The sequence below is a fragment of the Ailuropoda melanoleuca genome, chromosome 15 (assembly GCF_002007445.2).
Source record: "Ailuropoda melanoleuca isolate Jingjing chromosome 15, ASM200744v2, whole genome shotgun sequence".
NCBI lineage: Eukaryota > Metazoa > Chordata > Mammalia > Carnivora > Ursidae > Ailuropoda > Ailuropoda melanoleuca.
In genome coordinates this window covers 26,371,661-26,396,013 of record NC_048232.1, presented here as the reverse complement: position 1 = coordinate 26,396,013, position 24,353 = coordinate 26,371,661, and the positions used below count along the sequence as shown (strand labels likewise).

Sequence of the window (24,353 nt, the reverse complement as noted above, 5' to 3'; positions counted from 1 at the left end):
ATAAGGCGCCTGNGAGGCGCCTGGGTGGCTCAGCAGTTGAGCGTCTGCCTTCGGCTCAGGGCGTGATCCCGGCGTTGTGGGATCGAGCCCCGCATCAGGCTCCTCTGCTATGAGCCTGCTTCTTCCTCTCCCACTCCCCTGCTTGTGTTCCCTCTCTCGCTGGCTGTCTCTATCTCTGTCGAATAAATAAATAAAATCTTTTAAAAAAATAAAAATAAATAAATAAATAAAATCAGGAAGTATAAAACACATGGAATTTGAAAAATACCTACGTGAACAGAAAAAAAATATTTTGATAAATTCTCCTTAAAATAATCTTCACCACATCCTTAATATACATTCATGAAAAATTCTTTTGTAACAAATTCAAGGTATTGTCAGAACTTCAAAAATCAAAGATAAAAAAGCAGCAGTAATGTTATCAAACTTGCTTTTAAATTTATTGGCAATTCATTCCCACAATGTGCTATGTGTAGAGAAATAACTGCAAAAAACAACTTGAAACTTTCTCTTACAGTGCTCAAAGGCTAACACAAAAAATTGTAAACAACCAATCTCGTATTTTAAAATAGAAAATTAAAGAATTCCAAAACTAGTTGTGTATGTTTGGATGACATTAGATGTGAATAAAGTTAAATTGTTTTAAAAAATAGATTTAGAATAAAAACTCAACATGTCATTTTAAGTTTGTCCATCGATCACATTCTTTTTCTAAAATAATTAGCAGAAATTTTTTTAAAAAGATTCTAGGAAGTTACTGAAGGATTTCAAGAGAAAATAATACAATGACAACGAATTTTTGACAATAGCTCTGCTAGTTACAAATAGACTGGTGAGAAACAAATGGAGGTAAGGAGAGAAGGTAGTATAAATGCTCCCAGGAAGGGAATGTCAAGGGCCCAACTCTGGCAGGAGTAGCAGTACGCGTGAGACTGGAAAAGAGCAACAAGATGTCGGGCATCGTTTGCCCCCAACATCAACTTGCCTCCGTTCTTCCTCCTTTTTATAGCTTCTGCTTTCCTTAGCTTCTAAACTCCAAAAATTCCATGATTTTTTTCTCCAAAAAGGTCTCAATGAGGGTAGTTTTAAGCATCAGCACACACAGCAAAGGTTGAAGAGGAAGTGCTATTTACGGGTTGCTTATTGTGAGGATCTGCCCACATTTTATGTATGTGTGTCTGTCTGTACGTGTGTCTGTCTTACGCTTCCACCAGACTGTGAGTTACCTGAGAATATCATCCATATTCTCACTGCACCAAAAATAACACCCAATGTAGAATAAGTAACCAATAAATACCTAGTGAATGAATGACACCAAACAATGACATGAGCGTGGCCATGGATGTTGCCCCTTCACTTCAACCTCGAAAGTGGGATATAGGACCACTACCCTACCTCCTGAAAACTTCCTACTCTCCATTACCCTATCACACCGAGCTTTTTGAAGCTCAGTTTCAAGCTATACCAGTACTTAACAGTGTTCACAGGAAGGAATTACTTCTAATTTGGATAAGGAGAGAAGGTGGCATAGAGGAGAACTGAGAGAAGTCACAGTCCAGATAGAAAAACAAATCATGGGGGCGCCTGGGTGGCACGGCGGTTAAGCGTCTGCCTTCGGCTCAGGGCGGTGATGCCGGCGTTATGGGATCGAGCCCCACATCAGGCTCCTCCGCTATGAGCCTGCTTCTTCTTCTCCCACTCCCCTGCTTGTGTTCCCTCTCTCGCTGGCTGTCTCTATCTCTGTCGCTTAAATAAATAAAATCTTTAAAAAAAAAAAAGATAGAAAAAGAAAAACAAATCATGTGAACAAAAGAGCTAAGATGGAACGTGACGAGAGGCGTCATGGTACTGAGCGCAGTGTGGGAACGCCTGCGGAGGAACAGCGGGACGAGAGGCTGGGAAGTCGGGTATGGCTGGGTAAGAGAAGATCTTCAACACCAAGCTAAGTAAACGGAGATTTATTCCATAGGGAATAAAATCCCCTTTAAGGTTACTTTAAACCGGGAAGATTCAGAGATGTACTTTGAAAGTATTATCAGGCAGCAGTACACAGGATGGGGAGAAGACACAGCGACTATACATTTTGAGCGTATCCCTTATGTATCTTCGTTTTAGAGTTTAGAACTGTTATTACTTTAGTATCTCCTCCAGCAGTCTACCAAAATGTCAACTCATTTATGGCATAAATAACATATTAATTTTAAAATAATTCACCCAAGATTGCTTGTAAACTTTTAACTAAGAAACACATTTAGGATCTTCAAAACATTATGAAACAGTTTTTAGCATCTTTAAAAAAAAATCCGGAATAAATTCAGATTTGGAAAGCCATTGCCGAAACTTTGATCTACTCTAAAGCTGTATCTGGGATCTGTTTTTTTTCCCAAGGTTATCCCAGACTCGGTCAACTAGGAGAGAGGCTCCAACTGTCTCATGATAGCTGTAAACAACCTTGCCAACTGACACAAATAGGACAGAACTCTAAAGGCCTCCGCTTCGCAAATCATCTGCTCTCATGACCCCTAGTGGGCATTAAAAAAAATAAAAAGCACTTAAATTTTAGATTCACAAAGCTTTACAAATACAGAAGACAAATTTTATGAAAAGTAAACAAACACACATGTCTTTGACAACACATGGTAACTATGTTCATTTAAAATGTCAGAAAGAGAAAACAGACTGCTTCTAGTCTTACCTGCTAGGGTTTTTAGATAGTCAAGTGTTGGAAGAATAGGGGGTGATCGCCTCTGGAGAAAAAAGATGACCATCATTGTAAGAGAGAAATTTGTAATCCAAGAACCAGGAATACTACTCGTTAACGAATGTGCTCGAGCCCAACATCGAATACTGAACACCAAGGCTCTCACTCTTGAGTCAAGAGCACCATATATATAAAGGAGTTCAGAACTTTTCAAGGCAATCCTTCAAAACAAAAAACAAAAAGAATTTTCAAACCCCCAAATTATGGTTCCAGAGTACAGTGAAACACATACCTGGGAACATACGTAAATATCTTGCTATATCTAAGCATATTTGGAACACCACGATCAGATAATCTAAAGTGTTATGTATTTGCAATATAAAATTTAATGTGAATGGCTGAATATAAAATACATTCATTAACATTAAAACATTCTTGTAAATGTTGACAATCATGATGTAGTTGTAAAACTTAGAATTTTTAAATCAAAGTTCCTAAACATGACTTAAATAGTAAGGGAAACACACTACATATGTGCTCTTCAGTAACTACCAATAAAGACACACACATTTGTAAATGAGAGGCTCTACACCTCACTTTCACACCTTAGCTATCCAGTCCTCTGGCAAGCAAGGAAAATATTCTACTTATTTTATCAAAAGGGTATGTATGTCTTAAAATTCAGCCAAAATTACGTAAGTCTAACATTTATAAAAACCAAAACCCATGAAGATAAAATGTCTTTTAAAGAAATCAAACTTCAGAACCTATTTTCAATAAGTTTCCTAGTCATAATGTTACAATGCAAAAAATAATTAATCAGAAATATTTTTAAAGTCGTCTACTGATCAAAACATGTCTTGTAATTTCCCAAAGAACCGACAGAGGGCACAAAACTATTAACAGTATAAACTTCAAACTGTAAAGTTTCATCATGCCATTTACTTCCCGAATTTAAAAAGAACAGAAGAAATGGCAAATTAGAAATTCAAGGCAATTAATTGTTTTATGTAAAGGAATCTAAATTAAGCTGGAAATAAATATCAAATAGTGCAAGATACTTTATATAAAGAAACAATGCAGGATTATAAAAACCTGAAGGATAGTAAAACAAATTTTTAAAAACCTGTCCCAACAAGACAATAAAGATAACACAGACAAAGATGTCATTTTGTTCTATTTTACATACTATAAAAAATGTAATAACAAGAAGAAGTGCATTATGTATTTTTATTTATTTTTACTCTCTGGACTACTTGAGAGAAATTCCAAAACACTCAGCACTGACTTGTTAGTGATCATGAGTTGAAGCAAAACTGCTCTGGAATGGATTTTCTAAACCTGTTTCTAGTAATGATTATTATCTAACAGATAAAATAGTGAAATCTAAAGCATGCAATGAGAATACTAGAGTTAGGAAATAAATTCAATTGAGAAGTTTCCCTGACTGAGAACGAAAGAAAAGGAATCAAAGTATGAAAGAACCTGTCATTCACACCCCATTTTTTTTTAAGGAAGTAGGTTGCTAGGATAATAAAATGAAAACATGCTAAAGGTAAAAACTATGCAGTCTGAAGCTGTGTAGACCACTTTCTGACCTAAGCAAACACCACACGGGTTTAGGACCCAAAGTTGACTATATCTGAAGGCGATTCAGAGGTCAAACTCAAGGTGCTACTTTATTTTCTAAATATACTTGGAAGACTACATACAGAAGATCCACTATAGTGCTTTCATGTTGTTCTCATGCTGCATAAGTTAAGAACAATGAAACACAGCTCTCCTCAGATGATGTTAGTTAGGTATGACAACACTTTAAACACAATATCCTAACGTTTTATTCACGAAGACCAAAAAACCAACAGATACGTATGAGAAAATATTTCCAATTTTTAAATACAAGTGTTCGAAATTTTTTTTATTTTTTATTATTTTTTTAATTTTTTTTAAATTTTATTATGTTATGTTAGTCACCATACAGTACATCCTTAGTTTTTGATGTAGTGTTCCATGATTCATTGTTGCATATAACACCCAGTGCTCCATGCAATACATGCCCTCCCTCCTTAATACCCATCACTGGGCTAACCCAACTCCCCACCGCCCTCCCCTCTGAAGCCCTCAGTTTGTTTCCCATAGTCCACAGTCTCTCATGGTTCTTCCACCCCTCTGACTTCCCCTCCTTCATTCTTCCCTTCCTTCTCCTAATGTCCTCCAATCCAACTGTTCAAAATTTTTTAAAAGTTATTATTATTAAAGCATGTATAAGAGTCCAAGCCACTGTTTCTGTACAAGAAAAATCATGTTAATACCTTATAATATTCACATTTAAGATGATAAAATTAAGAGCTCATACCTATTATTAGTAGTCAAATCACACTGAAATCCAGAGGCCTGGTGCGAGAACCTCACAAGAGGACACCGAGCATTTAAGATTTTTTGTACACCCACACAACTGGGGCCAAAGTGGTCAAGGCATTCTCCTATCACAGACAGGATCTTCTGCGTTGCAATTCTTTCTGAAGGAACATTTTTCACTTGAAATTCCATCAGAAAATTTCCTGAGGTCTGAATAATAAAAACATTTGTAAGTGGGAGCTTTTTATAAGAAGGAATTTCTTAAACTTTCTAGGACGCTCTAAGCCATTTTTGGCACAACAAAAACCAAAAAACAAAAACACACACTCAAAAAGTTCTTCATGAAATCACAGCCAACAGCAGACTTAAAAAATCTTCAGTTGTCTTTTGTTTCTTGAGTATAAAGTACTAAATTAAAATAATCATTGGCTCTTCATAATTAACTTATATGTCACTAGGTATTATATATCACAAAGTAATATTACATGCAGAACCACTGACTATAAATTCAGTGACCATACATCTGCCTTCTCCTAGTTAGCCATTACATTTTAATAGATGTTATAAGCCCACAGTAGTTAGAATAGGGAAGTACATGTACAAATCAAATCAAACAGCAAATCAATAGAAGAGTATAATCAGACTTTATATAATATAGGAATTTAATACAGTGGACTCCACAAATCACGGGGTAAAATTACTATTTAACAAATGAGTCAAGTGGCCATTGGAAAAAAAAAAAACCAGATCCTGACTTTAGCCCTAAAATGCAACACAAATCAAAGATTTACACACAAAAGGTTTTATCTGTAAAGTACGAGAAGACAATGAATGTTTTCACTAGAAGTGAAGGATTTTCTAAGCATGACACAAAATTCCAGAAGATACAAAAGAAATATGATTGTATGAAACCATCTCAAGGTAAAGCATATATTCACTACTAGATAAAAGACAAAAGTAAAACAATAACACATATGTCACATAAAGGACTAATTTCCCAAATTTATGAAGCATTTATATACACGAAAGGGAGAAAAACCCACCCAATTCTAAAAACAGGCACAAAAAACTTGAATAAGAAATAACAGAAGAAATAAAAATGACTAGGAAAGACAATAAAAGATGCTCTTGTTTTCTAGAGACTAAAGAAGAAATTAAAACAACACTGGGACTTTTCATTTATCAGTCTGCCAGAGACAAAAAGGCTGCCAGGATCACCACTGGTGGGTGCAGGGAAACATGTATATACTGTCGATGGGAGTGTAAACTAGGACATATTTGGTAGACAACTTCAGTATCTACTGACACTTTAAATGTATACTTGGACCAGCTACTAGAATTCTAGGAAATTATCCTAAAAAAAACACTTGCATCGATGAGCCCATTTACAAAGCCGTTCACTCACTGTAGCATTATTTGTGTGGTACACACCCTCTGGGAATTCTGTTTAGCTTAATAAAAAAAAAAAGAAAAAAAAACCCCTCAACCACGTTTTCTAGAACCCATTCCTACTACAAGGATTCAGGCCCTAACAATGTTTATCATAGAAATCCACCCCCTTAATCCCCGGCTGAGTGGACCAGGCAAGGCAGCTGACGCAACCACTAGAGGACTGTACTACATATATTCATCCAGAGATCTCTCCTGGGAATTGCAACTGAGGTGCAGAGGCAACCACGGGGCTGAAATATGTATCTCAGAAACTCTGGGGCAGGGACATTCTACATCACAGGGACAAAAGTGTAAAGAAAATCAGTGGGGGTGCAGAGAGTGGAATGAAGGGGAGAAAAAAAAATAAAGCAACTAAGTGGAAAGAAACTGAATACTTCATGGGCTCCTGATACTTGACACTTCCTACTTCTAGTTCTTTCCTAAGACTCAGCCACATTCCTGGCCCTGGGTTCTATGATGCTCCCTCTACTCCTTTTTTATTTTGTTTAAGCTAGTTTGAGTTGGTTTCTATGAACGACTAAAGAATATTAACTAATACAGTTGACGATAAAGAAGGGGGAAAAATACACCATCCTAACTGTCTAACAAATAAAGGACTGGTTAAGTAAATTATGGTACTATCATTCGGTGGAATACTCGGCAGCCACTGAAAAGGATGCAGTGGACTGACTGCCACGACACTATTAACTGGAGGAAAAAAACGATCACGTTATAATCTGTAAAGATTGAGGGGTTTTTGTTATAAAAAAAGAATTTCTACATGCAAAGGAAAAAATCCAAAACAAAATATATTAAACGATTCACAGCAGTTACCTCTGGAGGTGGTGGGACCATCAAAGATATTTACATTACGCATTTTTGTAACTATTACTTTATAATCAGAAAAAAATACCTTTAAAAATATATAGGCATGACATGTATAGAAACAATCCCCACAAATAAATATGTTGTGTTTTCTCTATTTATTCTGTTCATCCAGACGGATTTGTTTATTTACTAGGAAAAATTATTTACTAGGAAAAATTCAGAGAAAAATGGATTTCCTTTAAAAACACTAAAACTTCAAAAATCTAGCTTAGCCTCTTTGTTAAAATACCTTTATAACTTTTGGTTCCCTAGTCTACTCGTTTAAAATTCAAGCACACACCAATTTATATGGGAAGCAGGAACCTGAACAAGAGTAACCAACAAACAGAGCATAGAGCTCCTCAACAGAAAAGCAAAGAAAGAGAAACATCTTCTATCAGGATTAAGCGGTACCAGGAGAAAGAGACAGATTTGGGGTCAAATAATCTCAGGATGGCAAGAGAAAAGCAACTGGGACAGTGGTATCAGACCAGACGGTAGAGGAGTCACGCTGAACTCAGATGCATGGGAAGGGTCAGAAATACGCAGAAGAAAGGAGATAATGAGCTTTTTAAATTAAATACTATAAATGAGAGAAAAATAAAATCACTGAAGTAACAAGTGAAAATGACACCAGGGAAAAATCGATCTGAGTAAAGGAATCAAGGCCAAGAAATTGGAGAAACTGTGAACTATAAGCGGGAATGCGACAGTTACTGAAGCTGTTCACTAAATATTCTGCATCGCCTTTCTGATATTTAGTAGGATTATCCTGCTCCTGTCCCTCTGAGTGAAACGCAGTCACGTGATGACTTGCTTTCACCAATGAAATATGAACGGAGGCAGAGCTTGAAGAACTAGCGGTCCTTTCTCCACTGTGCCTTTCCACTGCCTGCAGCGGCAGAAGCACAGGCATGGGTGGTAAGGCTTATCACCCTGGGAGGTTGAGTGCCCCCTGCTGACCTGCTTTGGCCACACAGCCTCTGGCAAGAGATGAATGGTGATGTGCTGAACCACTGAGATCTGGGAGCTGTTTATCACCGAGGCATAACCTGGCCTAATTGGGCCAATGTAAGAAGCAAGAGATCCAGAACCACATAGGGTAATTCTACTTACATAAATGCACTCTGCACGGAAATAAAACACTGCAATTATGGAAGACGCAGATGATGAAAACCATCCCTATTATGGGCAAAACGAAGATCCTGCCCAAACTACTCTTCTAACAAATAAAACTTTGGAGAAATTCTTCGCAGACACCTAATCAATAAACATGTACTAATTTTGCTGTACCTCCGTCACTACTTTGTTTCAGATACATTTTTAAAACACGACTGCATGTTCTTCCTAATTACTCTGGTATTATACCAGTATCTAATAAAAATAAAACACAGGGTAAGCACCTTGTCCACATCAACGATTTAGACAACGGAATAGGACGTAACCACCAATTTTTACTTCCGTTACCTAAATCCAGTTCGATTTAAATCCTTTAGAAAAAGAAAAACTAAAGGAAAGAGCAAAGGCGGATTCTAGCTTAAAATGTGCTAAAATGATCTTTGTGATAAGTTAGGCAGCACATTTCACTTGTAAGCATCTTTCACATTAAGAAACTTACACAAGTTTACAAGTTTAGTTGGTAAATAACTTTCACTTAATCATTATCATCTGTTTGGTGCCTGTGGTGCAAGGATATTTTACATAGTGCTAAAAGACATACAAGACTCTCACACCCTCTTCCTAACTCCCCTCAATTCGGGTTTAATAAAATAAGCACCCAGAACTATAGAGCAAGGTGGTGTGCCAAAGGAGACACACACCAAGAGGAAAGAGCTGAAAGAGAGTTCACAACTACATGAAGCAAAGAGGCTCTTTTATGAAGTTGATGAAAGCGCTTCTGGGGGCACCTGTGTGGCTCAGTCGGTTAAGCATCTGACAGTTTAGGCTCCATTCATGATCTCAAGGTCCTGAGATCCCGCTCGGTGCTCAGCGCAAGTCTGCTCGTCCTTCTCCCTCCTCTCTCCCTCCCACTCCTCTGAGCACATGCTCTCTCTTGCTCAAATAAATAAAATCTTTAAAAAAAAGTGCTTCTGTGCTTCATTATAGTTCATTTTTAATGTTTCTATTAACCAAGCTTTTATAATCTTAAACAAGCACATATTTCAAAGAATACATTTATAAAACATTTCATTAGTTAAACCTATATACCAAATAATGTAAATTTGTTTAGTGAGACTGGAGCATTGTCTTTTATTTTTTTTTCAAGATTTTATTTATTTATTTGTGTGCACGCACGAGAGAATGAGCTGGGGGAAAGGGAAGAGGGGGAAGCAGACTCCCCGCTGAGCAGAGAGCCCAATCACAGGACCCTGAGATTATGACCTGAGCCAAAGTCAGATGCTTAACTGAATGAGCTACCCAGGAGCCCCTGGAGCACCGTCTTATGAAATATCTTTTCAGAATGCCTCTGTATTTCAGAAATCTAAGACCCAACTAAAAGTTTCCAACTCCTCTACTTTCAAACAAAAAACTGTTTCCTATTTGCATAATAATTAAACAACTAGTAATACTGTTGCCTATAGTGACCAACATCTGAACACTTATTACATGCCAAGCACCATGTTAAGTGTGTCATGTGTATTAACTCAGTCGGCCCCTACAGTGCTCCATGAGACAGGTGCTATGTAGGACTGTCCCAAACTCACAGCCAGAAAAATGTCAGCACAGAGAAAACAAATAATTTACCAAGGATCACACAACTGGTAAGTAAAAGAATTACTCTTCTGCAATTTGGCTCTAGAGCACAGGTTTTAACCATTACTATACATTATCATGCACCTTGATTATTTTGCAGTCTTTTCACCTACATTAAAAATAACCCAGCACAATTTAAGTGTCCCTGCCAGGAATTTAATACAATTTCAAGTACATGTTAGTCTTACTAGAGGAATGATCCATTTTATTTTGATGTATTTTACATTCCTTGGCCAGTTTTAATTCATTAAATATGTACTGAGCATATTAAGTTATGCCAGGCACTAGGTGGGATAAGAAAAGGAACAGAGTTGCTGCCCTCCCACTTATGATAGTGGGAGGAATATATCAGCCACTAACTGAACGTAACATAGAAGAAATCTGGAGAGATAGAAATATGAGCAAAATACTGTGAGAGTTTATAAGGAACTGTGTGACAATGGCTTTGAGGATATACACAAAGGGAGAGATACAAAAGATAGAATTTTAAGGTAGCAAATGTCAGGAAAACTAAAATGCCACTTACAAGGAATACTTGCAAAGAATGAAAAAAAGTTTTGTTTTCAAAATGGTAGGTTGAAGGGCCACCTAGACATCCACATAGAGAGGATTACAAGTTTGAAATACATAAGAAAAGACAGAGTCATAAAAACCTACATTTTATAAACACACAGGAGCCTTTTCAAAGTTTTAATTAAATTAAAGCATCCTTTATATTGTTTGGAAGGATGGCAGACATACTGGCTAACTTTACCTGTTAGACACGCATATTTATGAGAGCTAAATGGAATATGTAATTTCTAAACTATAAGAGGAAAAAGTGGAATGAGGCAGGAATAAAGCAATAATCCACAGGACTAAAAAGTACCGCACAGAGAACACAGTCAGTGGTACTGTAACAACACTGTACAGTGCCAGACGTGACAAGACAGACAGGTGTGGTGAGGATAGCATAACATATAAACTTTTCAAATACCGCACACCTGAAACTAATAAAACACTGTGTCAACTATATTCCAGTTTTGCTTTTTTTTTTTTAAGCAGTAATCTATTAGGAGGAAGGGAAAGGGAATGAAAAGCAAAGAAAAAGTACAGAAAAAAACATAAATAAAAATAAGACAGTAGAAATGAATACAGTAGAAATGACTCCAAAAATCATCAGAAATAATGAATAAATACAATGATTCCAGAGACTCACAGCTCAGAACTAAAGCACAAAATTCAGTGATCTGCGATTCATCAGAGAAACACCTAAAATATAACAGCATATATAAAGTTCAAAAATGAAAATACAGAAGATAGATGAAGCAAATAACAAGTGGTTATCTTAACAGACAAAAAAGAATTTAAGGAAAAAACATATGTAGAGATAAAGGACATAATTTAATGATAAATGAACAGTCCAGTAAGAATATATAATAATCATATACCTATATACCCACATGTACTAACACAGCCTTTGAATAAAACAAAAATCAAAAGAATTCCTAGGAGAACTTAACAGAACCAAAAATCATGAGATTCCAAAATATTTCAATGACTAGATCACACAGATACAAAAAAAAAATGAGTTAAGATGCAGACAATTCGAGTAACACAATAAATAACCTTGGCCTAATGGAAAAGCTTCAGAACCCTTGGGAAAAAATATTCATTTTATTGCATATGTGTAGAATATTTACAAAAAATGATTGCATATTCTATCAATACAAAGACTTTATAATTCCAAAGAATCAATACCAAATAGATCATATTCTTTAGCCACAATGTTTATTAAAGTTTAGAAACCAACAGTTACAATTGTATTAAGTCCGAAGATTACTTTGAAAATATCTTAACTTTAGTGATCTAAAGAAATATAATTACCTTGCTGGTGTTGAATTTTCCAATTTCATCTAGATCCAAAAACATATCCAAATCACATCCTAATTTCCCAAAACTGTTCACTGAGGAGCCAAAGGGTCTCACTGTACAGTCCTGAAAATACGCAGCTGCTAGGTCTTCAATAAGAGAACAGGTGAGATATCGGAGCTTAATGTCCTCCTCCGTTAACTGGAACTCCTTCAGGAGAGTGTTCAGCTGATCATCGATCTGGCTGGCCCGAACAAAACCAACAAAATACAGAAAATGTACAGGTCAGAGAAAATAACTGTTACTTTATTTCCAGAGATTTGATGGCTTTGGAGACCTACCATAAAAACATATCCTTTTCCCCCTCAACTGTAAAAGTTAATTATTATTTTTTTTAAGAATTTTTTTTTAAACATCCCTTTAAGGGGCGCCTGGGTGGCACAGCGGTAGTATCTGCCTTCGGCTCAGGGCGTGATCCCGGCGTTGTGGGATCGAGCCCCACATCAGGCTCTTCTGCTATGAGCCTGCTTCTTCCTCTCCCACTCCCCCTGCTTGTGTTCCCTCTCTCGCTGGCTGTCTCTATCTCTGTCAAATAAATAAATAAAAAANTTAATTAAAAAATCTTTAAAAACAAAAAAACAAAAAAACAAAAAAAAACATCCCTTTAAAAAGAATTGAGGAATGATGACCTTGGCAAAATCAAAGTTGGCTAGAATTAAAATCACTACTACTTTACAATTAAAATACTGTTTCAGGAAAATGAAAATAGTAAAATGCTCCAGAAAGAGATCAAAACAACCACACAACTAGACATTTTAAATGAAGTTGGGGGGGAGGAAGAACCATTGTTGAAGGAAAGAAACACTAGAAATAAGCAATGCTTCAGGTAACGAAAGCCCAAGATCCCTCGACTCCACAGAATAATAATCTCGTATCTTCACCAGAAAACTGGTGTTAAAAGCATCACGTTTTGAAACTGCACTGGAGCATTTAAAATAAAAATCATAGCCTCAAACATCCATATTTGGAAATAATGTTGAAAATAACTGAACTAACGGGGCGCCTGGGTGGCTCAGTCGTTAAGCGTCCACCTTCGGCTCAGGGCGTGATCCCAGAGTCCTGGGATTGAGCCTCACATCGGGCTCCTCTGCTGGGAGCCTGCTTCATCCTCTCTCACTCTCCCTGCCTGTGTTCCCTCTCTCACTGGCCGTCTCTCTCTCTGTCAAATAAATAAATAAAATCTTTAAAAAAATAAATAAATAAATAAATAAATAAATAAAATTAGAAAATCAAACCAAAAAATAGCATTTTGATAAAAATCATGAACTGACTGGTTCTTTGAAAGGACTACTAAACCAGCTAAACCTTTGACAAGCTTTTGTAAGAAAAACTAAAACTCATATAAACAATGTTAGAGCACCGAAAATAGTTTTTTTTTGTTTTTTTTTTTGAAATACTTTTAAACTTACAGAAAAATGCCAGGTACCACTGTATGGCATTATGCTGACCGGAGAAAGAAAACCTGAACAGTCGAAAGGCTGAAAACTCTGGAAGAATGTGGTTACTTGGGAGGAGTGCAAGGGGGTGTGGGGGCAGGGAGTGAGGAAGGATTACTTTCATTTTTCACTCAACATATTCTGTAGTCTATTTTATGATAAGAACCTATAATATATAAACTAATATCATACACACACACACACATATTTACATATTTTTAGAAACTGGGGAAGTATACCTAAAAACTTACACTTTCTGCATAACAAAGTAATTCAAAAAGCTTCTTGCTTGAAGGAGGGGAATGATTACTGCATGGCATACTGGACTTTTCTGAAGTCTGGCTTGATGGATTCTTCATCTTTAAATTGAAGAAACGTGACTTGAATGGAATTGCAGCCTCTGTCTCCATACTTGGAGTTCGAGTTATATTCTGTAGTGAAGTGACACTTTCCTTCTGACAAAACTCTACAACAGCATAAAGACCCTATGCCAAAATCATAAGGAAAAACAGAAGACATCTCAGAAGGATATATTTTACATAATATTTCAGTTCAAATTTCCAAATGATTATAATACTAAAAAAGATTTATTGCAAATGATACACTTCTAATACAAGCACTGGTTTTAATTATATAAGCAGACAAAGAAAAAGAACACCATAAAGTGATATGAGTCAATAGAAGATGAAAACTGGGACGCCTGGGGGGCTCAGTTGGTTAAGCGTCTGCCTTCGGCTCAGGTCATGATCCTGGGGTCCTGGAATCAAGTCCCACATCGGGCTCCTTGCTCAGGAGGAAGCCTGCTTCTCCCTCTGCCTGCTGCTCCCCCTGCTTATGCTCTCTCTCCCTCTCTCTCTCTTTGACAAATAAATAAAATCTTAAAAAAAAAAAAAGCTGAAAACAATGACGAAACAGAAAATGAAAATGAAAAAAAAAAAAAAATCCCCTCCCCCTGGCCTTTATCCCCAAGATAACAAGACTACTTAAAGTATTCAAATAATGGAACATGAGAGACTACGGACTATGAGAAACAAACTGAGGGCCTCAGAGGGGAGGGGGGTGGGGGAATGGGATAGACCAGTGATGGGTAGTAAGGAGGGCACGTATTGCATGGTGCACTGGGTGTTATACGCAACTAACGAATCATCGAACTTTACATCGGAAACCGGGGATGTACTGCATGGTGACTAACATAATATAATAAAAAAAATCAAAAAATAAATAAATAAAATTAAAAAATAAAGTATTCAAATAATGAAATCAGCCAGTTATAAGTTACTTATAATTCTGTAATAATGCCATAAGGATGTCTATTCTCATACAAAAAAATGATTAAAGAAATTTAAAGAAAGATGAAAGATATCAAAAGAGAATCTAACTTTACCATATTTCAAATAACGAATGGGACCTCCATCTTTCAAAAGCATGAATGTTAGACTATTTCCAAATACTTACAAAGCTCTCATAGAAGAAATGATGACTAATAGGTCCATGTTGGGATAAGTATTTCAGAAACTTTTTTTCACTGATTTTATTTGGGCAATGTATTAAAACAGTTCGCTGTGCCTGTTCTCGTCTTTCTTTCTGCACTTCAGAGAATTTCTTTTTGGGAGTCCTGTCTTCAGAGCCTATGAACGAGACAAAAACACTTCCAGCACACACACACACACACAGATATAAAATTCAAAGCATATTTTGAAAAGGTATATAAAGATTTTATAGCTGACTAAAACCACTGAATCAAAATCTTATCTTCTTTCTTCTTTACCTATATAAGAATGAAGCTATACTATTTTCAATTTTCATTTAACCATTCTCCTGTAACTATCATTAATATTGTCCACTTTCCCAGTTTTGATTTACTGTATTCAATGCATAGCACTGAAAAGAGAGAGAGCCACAAAATTTTAAAAGCAAAATCAAGAATATAAAATCACTCATGTAACGCCTCCCCAAATACACACATACAAAATCTGTAGAAGCTGTGACATTCCAAAGCCTAAAAGAAATTATTATAAGCCTGAGTGCAACGAGAATGAGTTTAGAACTTTAATGTATTAAAGTAAGTTATCATGATTTTTCTTTGCCATGGGCCTTGATTTGGTTGAAACAATTAAAAATGAGTTAGCAACTACCGTGCTGTGTATCACAGGGAAATCAAAGAACTTAAAATCCAGCTGCTACCCATAAAAGTTCATGATAATTTTACTAACAAATTAGAGAGTTATTTCTTTTTTCATAAAAAACCACTCTGGGGGCGCATGGGTGGCTCAGTTGGCTAAGCGTCTGCCTTTGGCTCAAGTCATGATCTCAGGTTCCTGGGATGGAGTCCAGCATCGGGCTCTCCGGTCAGCAGGGAGTCTACTTTTCCCTCTCACTCTCCCTCTGTGCTCGCCCTCCCTACCTCTCTTTCTCTCTCTCTCTCTCTCAAATAAATAAATAAAATCTTTGGGGGAAAAAAAAAAACCATAACCACTCCAGGGATTGGGGTTTTACGATCACAGCAAATGAAGACAAGAGCTGTGAAAGTCAAGAATTAGATACTCATAATCGACTGACCACAAAGGAAAGATCAGCAACAAAGTATAAGGAAAAAGAAAACCATTCATGTTGTAAGTATTAAAGCCAAACACTGAGTTTTAGCAGCTCATTTTTTCCTCCGATATTTTTAACTTCTAGTTGCGTGGCTTAAAAGTGCTTCCAGAAGTCTGGAATGGTGGATTCTAGAGATTATAAACCACCAAACCTGATATCAAAACTCTAAAGAAATTCCAAAGAGATTAAATAGTACAGAAAACAGAATTAACATATGGAAATCGGCAGATGCTTTTAGACTCATCTTCTTTCAAAAGGTTATAAAACTGACGAATCAAGGAATACTACAAACACATTGTACCTTAATTTCAGCGAACTCTAAGACACCCTCACAGAGCAGACAGACAAATGTGCATTAATGCCAGTAAGGGCTTGCTGAACCCTAAACTCTGTTCATTAGCACAGACCTAGAGGCAGTCTCTAATGGCACACCACAGAACTCTTGGCCTTGACACAAGTCCAATTTCCAACAACTGATCAAACACATACAGAGTACCTTTCCTGCATTCACTGTACGAGGTGCTGAAAATACATCTCTTAAATAGGGGTCCTATCTCCGTTCTGAATGCCAACTCTTTAACATCAATCTCTTACTTCAAGGCCTGATTCCTAAACTGGCCTCATTCACACTACTCTTCCTTTGCCACCAAAGTGATCTTTATAAATCAATCTTTTTAAAAAGTCTTATTTTTTATTTTTTTATTTTTATTTTTTTAAAAAAAGATTGTATTTATTTATTTGACAGAGATAGAGACAGCCAGTGAGAGAGGGAACACAAGCAGGGGGAGTNAAAAAAAAGATTGTATTTATTTATTTGACAGAGATAGAGACAGCCAGCGAGAGAGGGAACACAAGCAGGGGGAGTGGGAGAGGAAGAAGCAGGCTCATAGCAGAGGAGCCTGATGTGGGGTTCCGATCCCACAACGCCGGGATCACGCCCTGAGCCGAAGGCAGACGCTTAACTGCTGTGCCACCCAGGCGCCCCTAAAAAGTCTTATTTTTTAAACCCTTCAAACCCTTCAGTAGCTTCCCTACTGCATTCAAGATCAAGTCTAAACCTGACGGCATGGGTATAGTCATTGGCATTTTGTCCCACCGCTCCTCTTCAGTGTCAATTTCTACCATTTCCTCCTTTGGCACTGTTCCCTTAAGGTACTCCACACACAATACTACCACATACTGTGAACTTTTAAAATCTTCCTGTCTCTGAGTGGAATGCCCACCTTCTCATTTTCTGCCTTGAAAACTCCCATTCACCCTCCCGTAGGTCCGTAAAGACCCCTGACTTTCCAGGGTAGAATTCCCTCCACCTCTGTATTACCTTACTTCAACATCTGTGAAAGACGGTAGCTCATGGTGTTGTGTTTACTTAACAACAGGGAAAAATATCCATCTTCCATACTGAGGACAGAGACTATGATTATTCACTTTGATCTCAGTCCATTGACAGTCCTTCCAATTTGTCCCTATTTCCTTTTTTTTTTTTTTTGATACAGGCTCTGTATCAGTATTGATACCCACTTTTCCCTTTGTAATTGCTACCTATATATTCTTGTCTCTGGTTTTTACTGCGTCTAGACTGATGTCTAAGTGCTTACTGTAAAAGTAAAAATTGTTAAATTTTATAAAGTAAAAGTATAAATCCTTCCCTAGTTCTCTGTCCCTAATGACACCCAACCATTAAGTTTGGTATTCACGTTTCCAGGAATGTTTAAGGCATATATAAACATATACATTTGTATTTCTCGGCAGATAAACATTTTTTACACAATTAAAAATTACTGGAATCATACTATACGTTGTTTTATAATATGCTTCTAAAGACTTAATATTTTGGGGACATCTGTGTTCGTGTAAGTTTACCTCATTATTTAAGTAACTGTGTAAGTATTCTTGTTAATTTATCATAGTTTAGCTAGGCCTCGACAGATAAATATTCAGGTGGTATTCCTTTCTTCACTATTACAAACAACACTGCAGTATCATCTGCACCCAATGTCTTTGCCCTTTTATGCAAGTATATCCCTGCAGTTGATCACTAGGGAAGAGGAGAGACTGAATTTAAGATTGATAGAGAAGTCTGATAAAAGATGAAGAAACGTACTTGAGAAGATGGGAGAGGTAGGATCCAAAGTATTAACAGTTCTGGCCTTGAACAACAGTAGGTAAGAATGATGAGGACAAGACAAAGTTGTGAAGGAGGGGACAAAAAATTCAGGTAGTTTATTATCTCACAAAAGGCTTATCAAATCTACAAATGACACAAAGTTGAGAGTAAAAAGTAGTGAGTGCTAATATTTGATGACCGACTCAGTTTATGGTATTGATGACATAATCTGGTAAGCACAAACTTAACACAAATAATAAGACTAAATACTGTCCTGCATTTAAAATTAAAAACAACATAAAGATACAATGACATAATGGGGAAGAGGCCCAAAAGTTTGATTTGATCAAAGCTCAGAATTAGCAAAAGAAAATGTCTTAATTTCTGGGATATGGATAGGGAGAGAACAAACATATATAAAACTCCAAACTTTATTAAAACAAATGCTTTCAAAAATCCAAATTCAAGGGATAACAGCACTTCTTTACTATTAACTGGCCAGGCCATATATGCAGTATATGTTCTACTCTGGACAAAATGGATATGAAGGATATTGAAGAACCAGAAAGGGGCGCCTGGGTGGCTCAGTCAGTTAAGCGTCTGTCTTTGGCTCAAGTCATGATCTCAGGGTCCTGGGATCGAGTCCCACATGGGGCTCTCTGCTCAATGGGGAGCCTGCTTTTCCCTCTCCTGTTCCCCCTGCTGTGTGCATGCTCTCTGTCAAATAAATAAATAAAACCTAAAAAAAAAAAAAAAGAAAGAAAGAAAAGAAACAGAAAACATCTGGAGAGGTGTAGTAAAAGATCTAGAAACTGACAGAGAATTACTGTAAATAAAGTGGGATTTACAGTCTGGAAAAAAACTAATGAGAACCCAAATGCTGTCTTCAGATATAATAGTGAGCCCTCCATTCGTGCAGCACTTCAGTTTTCCAAGCACCTTCACATATACACTCTATTTCAAAACTCACAATAATCTTTGGGATAGAGTGGGTCTCGTAACTGGTAAAAAAAAAAAAAAAATCAAACATCTAATAAGCTAGGTAGCCACCTATAAAATTAATCTGTTGTCTGACTGCCTAGCATCTGTCCCCCTTGTTCGAGTAACAACACATCCCTACTTGTAGAAAACCACTGTACAAAGTTGTAGGGGGGCAGTCAATACAGTTATCCTACCTGGGACACTGACCCTCACCCCATTAGATAGGCTAAGATTATCGGACAAAATAGTCCAAAATATCCAAAATAGGATAGCTCCTCAGGGTCCAAAGCATGGGGGGTGTGATCAACCAAAACTTCTTTCTTCAAATTCTACAAATTCAGGTAAAAGATGAATGACTCTTCCTTCCGAAGAAGGCTACAAGCACGTAAACATGAAGGTGCTGTGGCCATGCCTCCATGGAGAAGAACCTGAGATAAGGAGGCCACCGAACAACAGCTGAGGAAAACAGCAATACCCCACACTGGCCATATCCACCCAGCTGACCCTAACCCATCTAGCTCTCTCGGAAGTTTGGTTACACGGGTTGGTATGTCCTCTCCCATCTACTTAAGCTAACTCAAGTTAGCTTCTGTCACCTGCACCCCAAAGAGTGCTGAATAATACACTGCATATTCTTACTCTTAAAATCGGGGTTCTAGGGATGCCTGGGTGGCTCAGTTGGTTAAGCGTCTGCCTTCAGCTCAGGTCATGATCCCGGGGTCCTGGGGCTGAGACCCACATAGGGCTCCTTGCGCGGCAGAGAGCCTGCTTCTCCCTCTGCTTATGTGCTCTCTCTCTGACAAATAAATAAATAAAATCTTAAAAGAAAAAAAATCGGGGTTCTTTTTCACTACTCAAATGAAAGCTATGTCAAAGCTAAGCTTATTTAGCTCACTACAAACATTTCCCAACCATTAGAGCCTGACCAAAAAATGGATTTGGCTGATTTATGACACAGTGTGTTCCTCGTTACTAGAAAATATTACTTAAAATGTTTTCCAACAAGTTCTCACACTAAATGGAAACCTCAGCTGGAAATGTCTCAAGTTCCTTCCAATTATAAAATGTTATGCTTCTGACTATAAAGTGCAGTTACCTTCTTCTCTTTTTAAAAATGGAAAAGAAATTCACAGGAAGATTTTATTAGGCACCACAAGAGTCAGTTATGATATTTAGCCAGTTATGATACAAAATGAAACACATTTCCTAAGAAAAACAACAAAGCTGTATGAAATGAAGAGTATAGTCTTGGAATCGGGTTCTTTCCTTAGTTTTAACTAGCCACTTGGACTAGCCTGTTTCCTCATTTATAAACTGCAGTAGTAACTCCTTCCATACCAACTTTACAGAGTTTTAGTTCTCAAAGAGCATAAGAAAAAATTCCCAAATCTAAACCACTATACAGATGTTAAATTACAATAGCTTCTTTGACAGAATCCTTACTCAAATATTCGGTTACTTGAGAATTTTTAACAGAAGCAGCTTCTACCAAATACAATCCAATCAGTATATCAATGAAATGTCACATCAAGTAACAATTCTCACTCCCTGTCGATATGAACCTTTATTTATCCAGTCTGATGAGAACAGCAATCCTACCATTTATTTTAGGGGGAAACATTTTACTTGTTTAGCCTACTATAAAAATATTCCCAGAAATAATTTCATCTCTTAAAACTATAGCCCCAAGAAATGGCAGAAATCAACATTTTGCTAAGAAACTCGATTCGGGGTCTAAATGAACTCAGCTATGTAACTCTGCACAAGTTACTTAGCTCTTTGAGCCTCTCTGTACACCTGTTAAGTGGAGACAGTTGATACACTCTACTAGATTGTTTTTAAAATTGTAAATAAGATACACGCAGCTCTTGGTCAGAAGAGAGGTTCGATAATAGTGGGTTTCTCAATACGCAAAGAGGCATATAAATTTAGAACGTCTGCGGGGCAGCAGCCTGCTCCGGTGAATGCAAATCTGTTACCAGGTTACTAAAACGGCCAAAAGAATAAAGCAAAAGGCAGTAATTTCCAGTCAGAACACTACATTTGGGAGCCACGAATACTGTTATTCATTAACGTTACACTATACTCGTCCTTTACCAACAACGTGTAAAATCAGATACATTTGTAAATGAAGCAACTGATTGATGTGTGGCATCACTGTTTTCATTGGGAACGTTGTTTTGCCAATTATAAAATATCAGCATGCCGTTCTCTTGGACTGTACCTCACAAACATTTAAATACTTCCATTACTGTAGACACAGATGTCCTCAAAAACACATCACACACCGCACTACCACCATGAGCAACAAGTGGCCCTGCGTTCCCCTAATTAGGTCAGAGGAGGACGGGACAGAGCCTCACCCTACTGCCAAAGGCTCCACCGGGGTACGCACAAGCCACGCGCTCGCCCACGATCCCAGTGTCTTCCCCCTTCCTTCGCCCGCGGTAGGTCGCGGATACAGAGCAAACCGAGAACAGGGCGCCATCACCTGTCTCTACGCTCCTGGAGGACTGCTCTTCTCTCTTAGCGTCTGCGGCCACAGTTCCTGGGCAACTGAGAAGCCTGTGGGTAGGACGGAGGACTTGACTTCTCTGAGCACATAGGGCTAAACGGGCCAACATCCCCACGCCGCGAGCCGCCATTGTCAAAGTAACAGAAGCAGGAAGATGAAAGGGCACGGACTCCCGCGCGTGCGCGCTGAAGCGAAAGGAATGGGAAGCCTAGAGGGTCAAACTAGGCTAAAGCTGCCCGACTAAAGATGCCTTTGCTTTCTGAACTGTTTCCTTTCCTCTCTCCCACAGTTCTCTAAAAGACCCCGCACTTTACATCAAAAACCAGGGGTGTACTGTATTGTGACTAACATAATATAATAAAAAAAAATATTATAAGAAAAAAAAAAAAAGACCCCGCAGTAGAACAAGCCCACCACCTGCTCTTTAAAATAGTCATGAAAATAGAACCAGAGCGTAAGGTCATGAGGAAGGAGCACTGACTTGGGAATCCATACTTAGAGTATAATAAATAACACTTTTTCTTTAACAGACGCTGTTGTGCTCTACATATTTTGACTTAATCCTTACAACAACCCTGTGAGATAGGAACCATTATTATCTCCATTTATTTATGGGGAGATTAGGACATATGGAAGTTAAGTAACATTTCTGAAGTTACACAGCCAGTCGGGAGCAAAGATGAGAGTTAAACCTAGATTATCTGGTGCAAAGTTTTTCTTTTTTTCTTTGTAACAAGTTTACTGAGATTTAGTTCACATACTACACAGTTCACCCCTTTTGGTGTACCATTCAATGGTTGTTGGTGTATTTACAAAGTTGCACAACAATCACCATAATCATTTTTAGAACATTTTCATCACCTCCAAAAGAAGCCTCCTGCCCATTAGCTATCACTCCCGCAATCACCAACCACACTCCTCCCAGCCCTGAACAACCACTTATCTCCTTTTTGTCTCCATGCTGTTGCCTATTCTAGACATTTCATATAAATACAATCATGAAGCAAGTGGTTTTTGTGATTGGCTTCGTTCACTGGATGTAATATTTTCAAGGTTCTTCCATGTTGTGGAATCTATTAGTGCTTCATTCTTTTCTGCAACCAAAAATAACATTCCATTACATGGTGTTAAAAAGATAAATTGAGGCATATTAAAAATTTTAAGAGATTCTTTGAGCAAAAATCAATTCAAATCAGGCAACATCCAATCTAGCAGACAGGACTTTTATAGCCTGAAGGGAAAACTTGAAAATAAAAACAAAAGACTTTTATAGGCAGAGGAAAGCAGGAACAAGGAAGTTATACTAAGCAAAAGCATTGATTATTGCAAAGTTACTTTCCTTTAGGGGATGTCCCAGCTCTATCAGGCAAATTAATTAACTAGTGCTGATCAGGTGATTCCTGATTCCTGGCTTAAGATTCCATTTCTGGGACAATTGTAACTAATTAAGTCTTGGTTTGGTTACATGGGGTTTACACAAGGGACTCTGTTTTGTTTTGGGCCTGTTGTCTTATTTTCAACAATGAATATGCCGCATATGGTTATCCATTTCTAGTGTTTCTACCTGTCGGCTATTATAAATAATGCTACTATGAACATTCATGTATCAGTTTCTTTGTGAACATATGTTTTCACTTCTCTTGGGCGTATACCTATGAGTGGAAGTGCTGGGCCATATGGTAACTCTGTGTTTAATCTTTCTAGGAAATGTCAGGCTATTTTCCAAAACAGCTGCACCATTTTCATTCTCACTAGCAGTGTAAGAAGTTTCCAATTTCTGCACATTCTTGCCAATACTTGTTATTTTCTGGTTGTTTTTTAATAGCCACACTAATGGGTATGAGTAGTAAGTCACTTTTGATTTGCATTTGACAAATGATGAGCTATTTTCATGAGATTATTGGTCATCTGTGTATTTGAAGAAATATCTATTCAGATCCTTCACCTATTTTTAATTAGATTATTTTTACTACGGTTTTAAACGTTCTTTATATATTCTGGATATAAGTCCTTATCAGATATATGATTTGCAAACACTTGATCCTATTCTGTGGGTTGAACTTCACTTTTTTTGATGGTGTCCTTTGAAACATAAAAGTTAATTTTGATGAAATCTAAGTTATTTTTTTCTCTTGTTGTTCGTGTTTTAGTGTCATATCTAAGAAACTTTGCCTAACCTGAGGTTGTGAAGATTTACCCTTATGTTTGCTTCTAAGATTTTCATATTTTTAGCTCTTACATTTAGGTCTTTGATCAATTTTGAGTGAATTTTTATATATGGTATGAGATAGGTGTCTAATTTCATGGTTTTGCTTGTGGATGTTCAATCTGTCCCAGTACTATTTGTTTAGAAGACTCTACTTTGCCCATTAAATGGTATTGGCATATTTGTTGATGTCAGTTGAACATAGATTCCTGGGATTATTTCTGAATTCTCAATTCTATTTCATTGATATATATGTCTATCCTTACACCAGTACCACATTATCTTGATCGATGTGGCTTTGTAGTAAGTTTTAAAACCAGGAAGTATGAGTTTTCCAACCTTGTTCTTCTTTTCCAAGATTATTTTGGCTACATCAGGTCCCTAGATTTCCATATGAATTTACAATCAGCTTTTCAGTTGCTGCCAAAAAGGCAGCTGAGATTTTGATAGAAATTGTGCTGAATCTGCAGATCAGTTTCAGGACTATCGTC

The 24,353-nt window shown here is 37.3% G+C and overlaps 1 protein-coding gene across 5 annotated transcripts in view; it reads right to left on the bottom strand.

The window, feature by feature from the left end:
• The window catches only part of MTPAP (mitochondrial poly(A) polymerase), a 42,478-nt gene extending 19,897 nt beyond the window's left edge, over positions 1-22,581 (bottom strand). For all 5 annotated transcript variants that reach the window (XR_004620925.1, XR_002142773.2, XR_002142772.2 and 2 more), the window contains exons 1-6: positions 21,633-22,581; positions 14,914-15,086; positions 13,710-13,943; positions 11,978-12,202; positions 5,058-5,269; positions 2,696-2,922 (exon numbers count right to left, since the gene is read on the bottom strand). Coding sequence is in view for 1 of the 5 variants with exons in the window: in XM_002919658.4 (XP_002919704.1) it covers positions 2,696-2,922; positions 5,058-5,269; positions 11,978-12,202; positions 13,710-13,943; positions 14,914-15,086; positions 21,633-21,786 (1,225 nt within the window). In the remaining 4 variants the exon portion in view is untranslated. The remainder of the gene's footprint in view (positions 1-2,695; positions 2,923-5,057; positions 5,270-11,977; positions 12,203-13,709; positions 13,944-14,913; positions 15,087-21,632) is intronic.
• Positions 22,582-24,353: the final 1,772 nt, after the last annotated feature.